Source organism: Cetorhinus maximus, chromosome 18, assembly GCF_964194155.1.
Source record: "Cetorhinus maximus chromosome 18, sCetMax3.hap1.1, whole genome shotgun sequence".
Lineage (NCBI taxonomy): Eukaryota > Metazoa > Chordata > Chondrichthyes > Lamniformes > Cetorhinidae > Cetorhinus > Cetorhinus maximus.
In genome coordinates this window covers 12,009,725-12,024,795 of record NC_135896.1, presented here as the reverse complement: position 1 = coordinate 12,024,795, position 15,071 = coordinate 12,009,725, and the positions used below count along the sequence as shown (strand labels likewise).

At 46.3% G+C, this 15,071-nt stretch overlaps 1 protein-coding gene across 1 annotated transcript in view; it reads left to right on the top strand.

The window, feature by feature from the left end:
• The first annotated feature begins 10,515 nt into the window (after positions 1–10,515).
• Positions 10,516–15,071, top strand: part of vipas39 (VPS33B interacting protein, apical-basolateral polarity regulator, spe-39 homolog) — a 34,120-nt gene continuing 29,564 nt past the window's right edge. The window contains 4 exon segments of the mRNA XM_078562088.1: positions 10,516–10,566; positions 11,759–11,839; positions 13,295–13,375; positions 13,377–13,395. Coding sequence (XP_078418214.1) covers positions 11,759–11,839; positions 13,295–13,375; positions 13,377–13,395 — 181 coding nt within the window. The 5' untranslated portion in view covers positions 10,516–10,566.

The following is a 15,071-nucleotide window of genomic DNA, read 5'->3' as shown; positions in this document are numbered from 1 at the left end:
AAGAGAACTTCCGCCCCGCTGTCTCTATCTTCACCCCTCCATCTCCTCGCCATGACGTTTCGGCACTTCCGCCCCGCACGCTGTCTCTTGTCCTTCTCTCACGGCCATGACGTTTCAACGCTTCCGCCCTCCGATTGACATGACGTTTAAGCACTTCCGCCCCGCTGCTGATCGGACCTCACTCCTGTCCCTCCCCTACTTCCGGTGCCTGCGAGATGTTAATCACTGGCTGACTGAACGCGCACCAAGAAGTTTTATTTTCCATTTCTTTCTTTTAATTGGTTGGCTGAAGGATTTATCTTTTTTCTGCTTTTAAGCAGTAATTGACTGATCCGTGATCTAAGACGCTGGTCATGATTTTTTTTTTTGCTTCCCTGGGCCATCGCCCGTTTAGGAAATGCTAGAAAAACGGACGTCATCGTGTCAAACCTTTCCGGAAAGAGCTCCTTACAAATCCTTCCGGCGGAACTCGCTGCTTTAACTGGGGTTCTGCTTTAGTTTTGAAAGTCCCTACTGTTTAGTTCCTAGAGTGTCAGCTTTAGGTCATTGGTTGTACTCTTGTCTCTGAGTCAGAAGGTTGTGGGTTCAAACCCTGCTCTGTACAAAAACAGAAAATGCTGGGTGGGTGGAGGGAAACTCAGCAGGTCTAGCAGCATCTGTGGAGAGAGAAACAGTTAAAGTTTCGAATCCATATGACACTTCTTCAGAGCTGAAGAGAAGTGGCAATGTGATTAAAATTTATTTGGGGGGGGGGAGGTGTGTGGGACAGGTGGAGCTGGAGCGAAGGCGGGGACAAAGGAGGGAGGGATTGTGATGTCATGAACTGAAGAACAAAGGGAGTGTTGATGGTGGTGGTTAGTGCTAAAAAAAAGGTGCTAAGAATGGCATATAAGTAAGAAAACAGAATGTGTTTACAGCAGGGGGTAGCATTGTGTGAAAGGACAACATGGAGCAAGTAACAGATGGCCCTGTTGTGGATGGATGGGGCAGTGGCGGGGAAAAAAAAGGATAGAAAACTCAATGTCAAGGCTGTAAAGGAGCCTATTCGGAAGATGAGGTGCTGTTCCTTCAATTTGCGTTGGGCTTCACTGGAACATTGCAGCAGGCCAAGGACAGACATGTGGGCTTGAGAGCAGGATGGTGTGTTGAAATGGCTAGCGACAGGAAGGTTTGGGTTATGCTTGCAGACAGACCGGATATGTTCAGCAAGTTCAGAAGGAGACAGGTTAGAGTGGGTGAGAGGGGCAGAAAAATTGAGGCTGCCGATGTCATGCCGACAGTTCTCAAAGAAAAGAGCGAGAGCAGGTAAGAGGCCAGAGGGAGAATACTGGAGGCAAATGAAAAGATCCGTGGAACGGAGGGAGGACTCCTGCCCAAAGAAGTGAGCGTGGTGACGAAGGCAGCGGAAGAAGAGTTCAGCATCGTGCCGAGCCCGAAATTCATTGAGATGAGGACGCAAGAGTATGAAACTGAGTCCTTAGCTGAGTACAGAACATTCAGCATCAGAGAGGGGAAGGTCAGAGGGTATGGTGAATACATGGCAAGCGCTGGGATTAGAAGACGGGATGGGGTCAGAGGGACGGGAAGGGTTGGAGGGTCCTGGATGGGCGTTGGTATCAATAAGTTGTTGGAGCTTGCATTCCTTAGCATCTGTAAGGAAGAGGAAAGGCCAATGCGGTCTCTACATTGGAGAGACCAAACGCAGACTGGGTGGCTGCTTTGCAGATCACCTCCAGTCTATCCGCAAGCTTGACCCAGACCTTCCTGTCGCTTGCCATTTCAACACACCATCCTGCTCTCTTGCCCACATGTCTGTCCTAGGCCTGCTGCAATGTTCCAGTGAAGCCCGACACAAACTGAAGGAACAGCACCTTATAGCCTTCTGGAGTTAACATTGAGTTCAACAACTTCAGAGCATGAACTCTCTCCTCCATCCTCACCCCCTTTTTTCTACATTCATTTTATTTTTTATCCACTTATCTTTATTCATTTATCTGTGGTTTTATTCCCTTTTCTATCCTTTTCTTTCTCCGCCACTGCCCCCTCTTCCCCGCCATCCCCCACAGGGTCATCTGTCACTTGTTCCATGTTGTTCTTTCACACAATGCTACCCCTGCTATAATCACATTCTGCTTTATCTTTATGCCACTATTAGCACCTTTTTTAGCACTAACCACCACTATCAACAGTCCCTTTGTTCCTCAGTTCCTGACATCTTTGTCAATCCCTCCTTTGTCCCCACCTATCGCTGGCCTTCTATCCAGCTCCATCTGCCCCACCCCCCTTAAATAGTATAAATTTGAACACATTTCCACTTCTCTTCAGCTCTGAAGAAGGATCATATGGACTCAAAACGTTAACTCTGTTTCTCTCTTCACAGATGCTGCTAGACCTGCTGAGTTTTTCCAGCATTTTAAGTTTTTGTTTCAGATTTCCAGCATCTGCAGTATTTTGCTTTTATCCTGTTCTGTACAAGGTGACCAACTCTCGCAGAGAAGATTAAGAGACACTCTGGTTTGGGAGTTTGTTAGAGTGGGGGGACTGCTACCAGAGCTATGAGAGCAGGGAGGGACTGCCAAAGCTGTGAGAGCTGATGGGGGTGGGTGGTTGTAGAACTGAGGAGAGCAGGTACTGTGCATGTGCAAGATTTAAAGGACCACCTTAAATGGGAAGCGGTGTCCGGGCAGCCCGGGAGACAGGACCGTGGCCTCAAATATGGGGCAATGCTGTAAAATAAGGGACGGTTGCTTACCCTGGTTCTGGAGACAGGCACATAACGCATAACATAAATTAGGGTTGTTCAACATACGCCCTATCCCAGGGTCCGATCAGCCAAAGGTTTCTATCTGGTCTGCCAACCTCTCATAACTTGTGCCGACGGGTACTGAAGAATGTAGGCCAAGTGAGTTTCAGACTTTTCTTCTTCACCTGAGTTTTTCACTCGATCGACTTCAAAATCTTTCAAATATCTATCTAAAATAACAGCCACCCAAAGTACAAATCAAAACAAAGATGGCAACTCCCTTGATTAGAGGCAAGAGAAGGAAAATTAATGCTGAATGTCGAGACTCCAAAGGCTCTTGGACCAATTTTTTTTTTTATTGAGCAGAATCAATAGGGCAACATCTATAACAATAGCCGAGAGAGGGAAACCATTGCCTGATGGGGAATTTGTGAAAGTCTGCTTGGGCATATTTACATCAGGGAAACCAGCCTTTCACATCAACTATTGCTAGAAGATTAGATGACCTAGCATTCAAAATTCTGTGATCAAAAGACTCAATGCATGTCAGTTTTACAGTTTAGGGCTAGATGAAAAAACAGATGTGAATGAGACAGCTGAACTGGCAATCTTTTCACGAACATTTGAAGTTGTTGAGGAACTGCTGGACCTACGTCCAATGAAAGTTACAACAACGGGACAGGACATTTTTAATTAAGTGTCTTGGTGAAATTCAATCTTCCAGAGGACAAACTTTGTGGCTTAACAACTGATGGAGCTCCTGTGACGACAGACAAGCACCATGGATTCGTTAGCCTAATGCTCAAATCACCGTCTCATGAAGTCATCACACACCATTGCTTCATTCACCAAGAACAGCTGTGTTCAAAGACCCTGGAGATGAAACATATGATCGAAAAGGTTGCTTCTACAGTCAATTTCATAAGGTTCAAGGGTCTCAATCACAGACAGCTCCAAGCCTATCTTAGCCTTTGATAGGGTCAGATTATGATGCCATGTTCGCTGGCTCACCAGGGCAGCCACATTAGCCAGATTCTGGTCATTGCTTGAAGAAATAAAAACCTTCATGATAAACAAAGGAAAAGATGTGAGCTTCATGGATGATGATGAGTGGTTTAATGACTTGGCATTCCTAGTTGACATCACCAAGTATCTTGCAGACTTGAACGTGAAACTACAAGGAAAGGAACAATTTGTCAACATTCTGTATGAGCATGTCCAAGCGTTCATTCAGAAGTTAGAATTGACTCCAAAACAGTTGATTATGAAGAAAGTTGTCCATTCCGTAATGCTATCAACAAGGTTAGAGGCCTTGAGGTGCAGTGGTAGCCTTCCTACCTTCCCTCCTCTGGGCCAGAAGCTCTGGATTCAAGCCCCACTTCAGAACTCCATGGCTGTGGAAGCATTCATAACATAGCAAAACAGATTGATTAAATCCTTCCAATACGCCTGATAGCAGATGGGAAGAGTGGTAGAGTTTCTTGATCAGCTATATTACACTAGGCAACAGCAAACCACTCTAGCACTTTACCAAGTGCAATCATGGACCAATCCAATTGAAGTCCATGGTCGCCAACACCCTCTTAGGGCATGGTAGCTGAAATAGGAGGAGGATTCATAAGTTATGTTGAGATAGTAAACCATGAAAATTATTCTTCACTGATCGGCAGCCTAAGAATATTTGCAGATTTCAGGAAACACTGTGATGAACTGAAGCTGTTTGCAGATCCATTTAGAACCGATGCCACTGATTCTTACGACATGTTCCAACTGGAATTAATTGAGACCCAAAATGACAGTGACATGAAGAGAGCTTTCGCAGACCATGACCTTCTGACATTTTATAGTCAATATGTTCCCTCAGAGTGCTATCCAAATCTATCGAAACATGCCCTTGGACTCATTGCACTGTTTGGCAGCGCATTAGGCTGCAAACAGCTGTTTTCAAGAATGAAAAAATATGAAAACAAAATCAAGATCACTCCTGACAGACGGACATGTATCCGGAATATTTTGGATTGCTGCATCAGGTTTGCTGGCAGGCATTGACTACTGGTGCAAGCAAAAATGATCCCAGATATCTCATTAAATCAGTGTTCAATAAAGTGACGAGAAAGTAAGCTGATAAATTAGTCTTCCCATTTGAAGCTTGTTCCTAAAAATGCACATTTTTTTTGTTGTTTTGATTAGTAGTGAGATAAATTTCCAATGCCTGACCTTTCCAAAATTTTGCTCACCGGGCCCCTTGAGTGAGAAAAATATTTAGTGAGTGAAGAGGCGGACACCCCTGATCTAGACTGACAAACCAGCTCAGGACAAAGGTGACTGCCCTCTCAGGTGAATGTAAAAAACTCCATGGCTACTATTATGAAAAAGAGCCGGGGTGAGGTTGGGGTTATCCCCATTACTCTGTCCAACATTTATCCCTTAATCAACATCACTAAAACAGATTATCTGGTTATTATCACATTGATGTTCGTGGGAGTTTGCTGTGCAGAAATTGGGCTGCTGTATTTCCTACATTACAACAGTGACTACACTTCATAGATACTTAATTGGCTGGACAGCCAATGGGATGCTCTGAGATTATGAAAGGTGTTATGTCCTTGCAAATCTTCCTTTCTATAATATTAAAGCAACTTTAGTGGGGTGTTGGTTAGCTCAGTTGGCTAGATTGCTATAGTGTGGTGCAGAATAATGCCAACAGCATGGGTTCAATCTCTGTACTGGCTGTGGTAGTTCATGGAGGGTTGACTCCTTGCCTTACTTGTGGCTTAATGATGAGTGATGCCCTCAAGCTATATAACTACTTGTCTCTCTCTAATGGAAGGACATGCCAATGGTTTTCTGTGGACTATAGCTAGGAACATAGGAGTAGACTATTTGGCCCATGGAGCCTGCTCCGTTATTCAAACAGACCATGGCTGATCATCTACCTCTATGCCATTTTTCCCCTCTATTCCCATATCCCTTGGTGTCTTTAGTATCCAGAAATCTATCAAATTCTGTCTTGAACATGCTCAATGATTGAGCTTCCACAGCCCACTGGGATAGTGAATTCCAAAGATTCACCACCCTCTGAATGAAGAAATTCCTCTTCATCTCAGTCCTAAATGGCCTACTCCTTGTTCTTAGAATATTACCATACATACCAAAAGCAGCTTTCATGGTCATTTTCTGGTGATGGACCACAAATTACCAAATTTATTGAATTCTATTGTCCAACTTGTCATGGTGAGATTTGAACTCAAGTTCTGTGGTAATTATTCCAGTGTCATAACCATTAGGCTACCATACCCTCTGATTGGTTGTGGGAGGAATGTTGGCCAATATACAGGAGAATAGTATCATGGAGCTTTAATATTCGACATTACTGGCAGGTGGTTCTTGCTTCCATTGCACATCTGAGAGATGGTCCTCTGAGAATGTAGTATTCTCTCAGTAAAGAAAGACTATGCCATTCACATCCTCAGCATTGTATTAGTCGAGGGAACGATGACAACCAGAATATCTCGAGAGCTCAGTGTCCTTAACATAGTGCCATGGGATCTTTTACATTCACCTAGACTAGGCATTCATGAGAGCAGGTCTGTGGCAAAGCAGCATTCCCTCACTACTACATTGAAGTGTCAGCCTAGGTTTTGTTCTCTGCTGTTGGGTCTGAACTCAAAGCTTTCTGAATCATTAGCAAGACCACAGGCACTGAATCAAGCTGCCCCTATCCTTAAAGCTGCCCTAAATTCTTAACCATAACCTCAGAAAACTACTCATATTACACCAGCATAATTTTTTTTACCTCACAGCAGCTTTCCTAATGATCTCTTTAAGTGCGAATAATTTTGAGATTGCTCAACTTTAGTCCACAAAGAACTTTAACAATAAATGCAATAAATCAAATGGGAACCTGTTAATATTAGTATTGCTCTAATACTTGTGATTTGTCAAAGCTTGTTAATCATTGTGATATATGTAAGAGATATAAGCAGCAAAGAATTACTTATTTATTTCAAGCTTTGTATACAGTCACTTAGAAACATTGCAAAGTTTTCGATGTGCATTGATTTTTGTGATGTAGACAAATGTGCCAGCCATTTTGCACATAGCGAGATTCCTTAATGTATCACACCTATATTCTGCCACACTTTCCATGTGAAACCATGTTAGTAACACACCTAGTTATAAAACAGCATATCCTCTTCCTCAGAGTGAGTAATGGCATGGGCAATTTGTTAATAATTATACAATCAATTTTAACCCTGTTAGTGATTTGGTGGATAAATGTGAATGATCAACCTGTGCCGTGTGTCATACAGATCACAAACCTGTTGGAAATGCTGCTTGATCTATGCTCAGTTGGTTGATCTTGTCTGAGACAGCAGTAAGGACACCGCAATTAGCTTCAGTGTCATTGGATTTAGCACCAGGGGAATCCTGTTTCTCATCATTAACCATTCATCCCTGTGCGTGAGTGTCCATGATGTGAATTCCAGATTTGGTTTTACCGCTCCCAATGATGACACTCAAATGTTTATTGCAATATTTTTTTTCCATTTTGTTTATGGTTCTTTTACCAATTGCCTTAAAGCTGTGTGTCTGATTACCAACCCTTCTGTCACTGGAAAGAGTTTCAACGTATTTACTCTATCAAAACCCTTTATGATTTTGAACGCCTCAATTAAATCTCCCCTTAACTTTCCCTGCTCTAAGGAGAGCAATCCCGACTTCTCTAGTTTCTCCAGACAACTGACGTCCCTCATCCTTTGTACCATTCTAGTAAATCTCTGTACCCTCTCCAAGGCCTATACATTCTTCCTAAAGTGTGGTGCCCATAATTGTCCACAATACTCGAGGCTGTGGCCTAACCAAAATCAACATGGTTTTACAAAAAGGAAATGATGTTTGACAATTTTATTACAGTTTTTTGATGATCTAACTTGTAGGATAGATGAAGGAACCAGTAGATGTAGTATACTTGGATTTCCAAAAGCATTTGATAAGGTGTCACACAAAAGGTTATTGCAAAGATAAGGGTTCATAGAGAAAGGGGTAATTTGTTTGAATGGATGGAGGTTTGATTAATGGTCAAGAAGCAAAGAGTAGGGAGAAATGGGAATTTTCAAGTTGGCAGTCTGTAACTAGTAGAATGCCACAAGGATCAGTGCTGGAGCATCAGCTTTTTATAGTCTATACTAATGACTTAGGCAAAGACACGAAGAGTAATGTATCTAATTTGCTGACGATACAAATCTATGTGGGAATGTAAACTGTGGGGAGGACACAAAGAGGCCGCCAAGAGATATAGACACGTAAAATTAGTGGGCAACAAGGTGGCAGATGGACTATAATGTGGGGAGGTGTGAGGTTATTCACTTTGGCAGTAAGAATAGAAAAAGGAATATTTTTTAAAAGGTGTGAAACTTGTAAACGTTGATGCTTCATACAAGGATCACAGAAACATGTAAGTACAGCAAGTAATTAGAAAGGCAAGTGGCATGTTGGTCTTTATTGCAAGGGAATTGGAGTAAATGAATAAGCAAGTCTTGATATAATAGTACAATGAGACCATACCTGGAATACTGTGCACAGTTTTTGTCTCCATATCTAAGGAATGATATATTGGAGGCAGTACAGCAAAAGTTCACGAGATTGGTTCCCAGGGTGAGAAATTATTAAATTGGGCTTATACTCTCTGGAGTTTAGAAGAATGAAAGCTGATCTCAATGAAGCATACAAGATTCTGAAGGGGCTTGACAGGGGAGACACTGAGAGGTTGTTTCCCTTGGCTGGGGAAACTAGAACGCGAGGGCATAGCCTCAGGATAAGGGGCTAATTATTTAGGACTGAGATGAGGAGAAAATTGTTCACTCAAAAGGTTGTGAATCTTTGGAATTTTCTACCCCAGAGCGTTGTGGATGCTACATCGTTGAATATATTTAAGGCTTGGATAGACAGATTTTGGTCTTTCAGGGAATGAAGGGACATGGGGAGTGGGTGGGTAAGTGGAGTTGAGGCAGAAGATCAACCATGCTCGTATTGAATGGCAGAGCCATTGAGGGGCCATATGGTCTACTCCTTGCTCCTTATATTCTTAAGTTAACCAGTGTTTTATAAAGTCTTGGCATAACTTAATTGCTTTTGTATTCAAAAGCCCATATTCCCTTTTAACAATGCTGTCCTGCCTCCTTCAAAGTTTTGTGTACACACATGCCCAGATCTCCCTGTCCTGCACCCCATTTAAAATCATACTATAGGATGGTGACAGCACACATGGAGGCCATGTGGCCGGTCAAGTTCATGCCAGCTCTCTGCAAGAGCAATTTAGCTAGTCCCAATCCTCTTTCCACATAGACCTGCAGATATTTTATATCCTTATCCAATTGTCTTTTGAAAGCCACAATTGAATCTGCCTCAACCACACTCTCTGGCAGTGCATCCAGATCCTAACCATTCACTATGTAAAAAGTTTTTTTCTTATATCAACAACAACAACAAAAACATATTCATATAGCACCTTCAACGTAATGAAACATCCCAAAGCGCTTCGCAGGAGCATAATAAAACAAAGTATGATACCGAGCCACATAAGAAAATATTAGGTCAGGTGGCCAAAAGCTTGGTCAAAGAGGTAGGTCTTATGGAGTGTTGTAAAGGAGGAAAAATTAGGTTGAGAGGTGTAGGGAGGGTATTCCAGAGGTTAAGGCCTAGACGATGAAAGCATGACCACCAGTTGTGGAGCAATTAAAATTGGGGATGCAGGAGGCCATAATTAGTAGATCACAGATATCTCGAGAGGGTTGTAGGGATTACAGAGATAGGGAGTGGCAAGGCCATGAAGGGATTTGAAAACAAGGATGAGAATTTTAAAATTAAGGTGCTGAGAACTTCAGTATTGCTGATAAAAGATAAATGCTGGCGAAGCGTTTCATCTTGCACTCATCAGGATAGATGTAAGAATGCCAAATTTCAAAGGTTGCAACAATTTAAACTGCATGAGAAAAGGGTGGCTGATTGGTTGAAGCATTGCCATGGAGAATGCACCAGGGAATTATTGTCCCCCCCTCCCAACACTTTTGTTTAATTCAAAAAAGGCACAGTGTTTGGACATGTTCCCTTTGCCTGCAGAGGACAGGTACCTGCTAATGAATATATGTAGCTTCTAGCAAACGTAAGTGAGCACATTGTGAGTTTGGCTGGTAATCTTAAATTGGCTGTTAGTGTGATTCTTAGCACAGATTGTTCCTAAATCACTTCCTTTCACTAAACTTCATCTGCCAAGTGTCTGCCCATTTCACCGGTCTCGGTCGGTACGTTGGAGTTGGATAGGTGAAGGAAATGTGGAGAAGATAAATACTTTATTTCAAAGAAACAAAAATGCTGGAAACCTGAAATAAAAGAAAAGAAATTTGAGCTAAAAGTGTAGGCTGTTTGGAAAGGGGCACTGACCATGCAGCTGACAGCCTGGCACTTTGGTCATGCGGCCTTTGGGAAAAGGTCACTGGCTGCTGCACGGGACCAGTTCGTCGGTGCACCCATTGTGTAGCCGCAGTGCCCACCCCTGAAGCGAAACTCCCGTCAACGAGCCTGGAATTGTAAAGCGCCGAAAGGAAGAACAAAATCAACTGCGATTTAGCTACTGCGCGAACAGGACATTGATCTTCACCTGTGTCTCGAAAGCGGCGGTTGGGCCTTGGTTGCGCCGGAAGCCTGCGCTCGCGAGATCTGTCGGGAGTTGTAGTTCGAGGGCCGGTTTGAAACTACAAGTCCCGGCAGCCCTTGCGCAGACCGGGCGGTGCTGCTTGTTCCTGGGAGGCTGATGCAGGGAAGTGAGTGAATTCAGGGGTGAGTGAGTGAGTGAGGGTAGGGAGCTAACAGCATTAACCTTCGACATGTAAACATGAATGTAGTAAACAAACAAGTAGATCTACGTGGTGCTTTAAATCAAAAGTGGGCTCTTCCCTGTCATTCCCCACCAAGTGTGTTTGAGTCTGAGTGACACTAGTCAGTTTTGTGTGTCCTGGGATTGCCTTTGCCAACCAGCAGCACTAAATGGCAGCTAAACCCTTCTGGAGGCTCAGCTTCCAGCATTAAACTTCCATTGTTTTTGTGAGGGAATGTTCTCTCTTGTTTTATATTGAAGAATTCCTGAACCCTAGGCCAAAATCTACTTCCTAATTTCACCCCCCTCCCAACCCCTGAAGGGTACATGTGTCCCCAATTTCAGTTTTCTTCCCCCTGCAGTCAGATTCCTCGCTGAGCTACAGTTTTGCTGATAGCCCACAGGCTACCCTCCAGTTTCCAAGTGCCTGTTGTAGTGTGAATCTAGGCAGTCAGCGTCAGTAGGCTGTTTGGTTTTGGAGGGCAATGTCGTGGTCGATTATATCGCTCTTTCAGGTCAATTCTATGCCTCGACTGCTGCCTTGGCTGAGATCAGCTAACCAGACTGGTGCATTAATCCTCCTGAGTCAGCAATGAACTCTAACTTGAAAGCTGATTGGAGAACTGGCAGGTGGGACTTTGCAAAGAGTAGCGGAAACCTCAGCGTGCATTTAAAATGGAGAACAATTCCTGTATTTTATAAACGTTTGTGATTAGTTCTCATTTATGTTTTCAAATCCCTTCATCCCTCCATGGCCTTGCCCCTCCCTATCTCAATAATCTCCTCAAACCCCACAACCCTTTGAGTTATCTGTGCTCCCCTAATTCAGGCCTCTTGTGGATTCCCAATTATAATTGTTCCACCATTGGTGGCCATACCTTCAGTTGCCTAGACTCCAAGCTCTGGAACACCCTCCCTAAACCCCTCTCTGTCTCTGCCTCATTTTCCTCCTTTAAGACACTTACCTCTTTGACCAAGATTTTAGTCATCTGACCTATTATCTCCTTATGTGGCTTTGTGTCGCACTTTCCTTTACAATGCTCCTGTGAAGCACCTTGGGATGTTTCATTACTTTAAAGGTACTATATAAATGCAAGTTGTTAATGCAACATTTTTCAGGTTATCTATTATACTTGCAGATGAGCAGAACTAAAAATGACGAAGAAGAATATTGGAATAGCACAAAATGCAAAGCTTTCATGTTTGATGATGACGATGAGGTGAGTAAATTGCCTGCATTTAAAATTCCTGATCAGATTATTTTTTGAGAGCTGATTTTGAGGTGCTCTGTCCTGTTTTAACATTCCTCTTTGTTTTTTGGCGGGGGAGGAGTGCGTTATGGAGGAAAGGACTTGCGATTATGTAGCATCTTTTCATATCCTCAGGACATTGCAAACTTCTCTCAACCATTGGCATCTCTGTAGATGATTACAGCACCCATTTGTGTGCAGCAAGATCCCACAAACACCAAATCGATACTTGACCAGTTAATATTTTTGATTTTGGAGTTAATTGAGGGAGGAACATTGCCCAGGTTACCAGGAGAACATCTTGATTTTCTTCTGGACAGTATTATAAGATCTTAAATGTCTCTGTACAGGCAGACAAGATCTTGGTTTAGCTACTTATTTAATGTGCTTATTTTGAAGAATAACTTGAGAATGGTTTAAAGTCTATATAATCTTATTTATTCCAATTTTTAAAAATTAACCCATCCTTTACAGCCTTCCTCTTGGAGTTTTCCTTTTTCGGACACCAACCACAGGTGACCTGCCCACAAGCCTCGAACAACGGCAGTCTCCGGACTGGCAGATTGGAGTAGTAAGGGAATAACATGCAATGACTCTCCATCTTTCTCTCCCCCTTTCTAGTATTTTTCTTCTTTCATGGGATGTGGGTGCTGCTGGTTAGGTCAGCATTTATTGCCCATCCCTAATTGCCCCTGAGAAAGTGGTGGTGAACCACTGCAGTCCATGTGGTGTAGGTACACCCACCAGTGCTGTTAGGGACAGAGTTCCAGGATTTTGACGCGGCGATATAGTTCCAAGTCAGGATGGTGAGTGGCTTGGAGGGGAACTTCCAGGTGGTGGTGTTCCCATGCATCTGCTGCCCTTGTCCTTCGAGATGGCAGCGGTCGTGAGTTTGGAAGGTGCTGTCTAAGGAGCCTTGGTGAGTTCCTGCAGTAGATGGTACACACTGCTGCCACTGTGCGTCGGCGGTGGAGGGAGTGAATATTTGTGAATGAGATGCCAATCGGGTGGGCTGCTTTGTCTTGGATGGTGTCAAGCTTCTTTAGTGTTGTTGGAGTTGCACTCATCCAGGCAAGTGGAGAGTATTCCAGCACACTCCTGACTTGTGCCTTGTAGATGGTGGACAGGCTTTGGGGAGTCAGGAGGTGTGTTACTCACACCAAAATCCCCAGCCTCTGACCTGCTCTTGTAACCACAGTATTTATCTGGCTAGTCCAGTTCAGTGGCGATGGAGTCAGTATAACTGGTTTGGGGTTCATATCCTTTAGAACTGGCCAGGGAACTCTGTTATCAAGTGTGTGTGTATGTGGTTATTGGGGGAGCCACAAAGTTTGAATTTATCTGCTCTCGCCCTTTCATACTTGGCTGCCACTTAGACAGTTCGTTACATTAAGCATGATAATTTGTGTCATATTGTCACTTCAGCTGAAAGAGTCCAAGCGAGCGGTGAACAACCTCCGCAGTTTCGTGGACGATGATGACGACGATGTAGAGAGGGTCAGCTGGGAGCGGGGAGCCAGTGGGAAGTAAGTACTATAGCTGTAACCAAACCAACTCTCTTCCGCCCCACCCCCCCAACCCACACTCTTTTCCCCCCCCCACTCACACTCTTTCCTCCCCCCCACCCACACTCTTCCCCCCCCCACCCACACTCTTCCCCCCCCCCCCACACTCTTTCCCCCCTCCCACCCACACTCTTTCCCCCCCCCACCCACACTCTTTTCCCCCCCCCCACCCACACTCTTTCCCCCCCCCCCACCCACACTCTTTCCCCCCCCCCACCCACACTCTTTTCCCCCCCCCACCCACACTCTTTCCCCCCCCCACCCACACTCTTTCCCCCCCCCACCCACACTCTTTCCCCCCCCCACCCACACTCTTTCCCCCCCCACCCACTCTTTCCCCCCCCCACCCACACTCTTCCCCCCCCCCCCACCCACACTCTTCCCCCCCACCCACACTCTTTCCCCCCCCCCCACCCACACTCTTTTCCCCCCCCCCCCCACACTCTTTCCCCCCCCACCCACACTCTTTCCCCCCCCCCACCCACACTCTTCCCCCCCCCACCCACACTCTTCCCCCCCCCCCCACCCACACTCTTCCCCCCCCCCCCACCCACACTCTTTCCCCCCCCCCACCCACACTCTTTCTCCCCCCCCACCCACACTCTTTCCCCCCCCCCACCCACACTCTTTCCCCCCCCCACCCACACTCTTTCCCCCCCCCCACCCACACTCTTTCCCCCCCCACCCACACTCTTCCCCCCCCCCACCCACACTCTTCCCCCCCCCACCCACACTCTTTCCCCCCCCCCACCCACACTCTTTCCCCCCCCACCCACACTCTTCCCCCCCCCACCCACACTCTCCCCCCCCCCACACCCACACTCTTTCCCCCCCCCACACCCACACTCTTTCCCCCCCCACCCACACTCTTTCCCCCCCACACCCACACTCTTCCCCCCCACACCCACACTCTTTCCCCCCCACACCCACACTCTTTCCCCCCACACCCACACTCTTTCCCTCCCCCACCCACACTCTTTCCCCCCCCACCCACACTCTTTCCCCCCCACCCACACTCTTTCCCCCCCCACCCACACTCTCCCCCCCCCACCCACACTCTTCCCCCCCCCACCCACACTCTTCCCCCCCCCACCCACACTCTTCCCCCCCCCACCCACACTCTTCCCCCCCCCCCACCCACACTCTTCCCCCCCCCCACCCACACTCTTCCCCCCCCCACCCACACTCTTTCCCCCCCCCACCCACACTCTTTCCCCCCCCCACCCACACTCTTTCCCCCCCCCCACCCACACTCTTTCCCCCCCCCACCCACACTCTTTCCCCCCCCCACCCACACTCTTTCCCCCCCCCACCCACACTCTTTCCCCCCCCCACCCACACTCTTTCCCCCCCCCACCCACACTCTTTCCCCCCCCCACCCACACTCTTTCCCCCCCCCACCCACACTCTTTCCCCCCCCCCCACCCACCCACACTCCCCCCCACACTTTCTCCCCCCCCCCGCTCTCTTTCCGCCCCCCCCCGCCCCCGCTCTCTTCCCCCCGCCCCCGCTCTCTTCCCCCCCTCCGCCCCCGCTCTCTTTCCCCCCCCCCCCTCCGCCCCCGCTCTCTTTCTTTCTTTCCCCACCGTGCGCTCTCCCCCCTCCCCTGTTAAGATCCCCAGCTGGACAAGACTGAT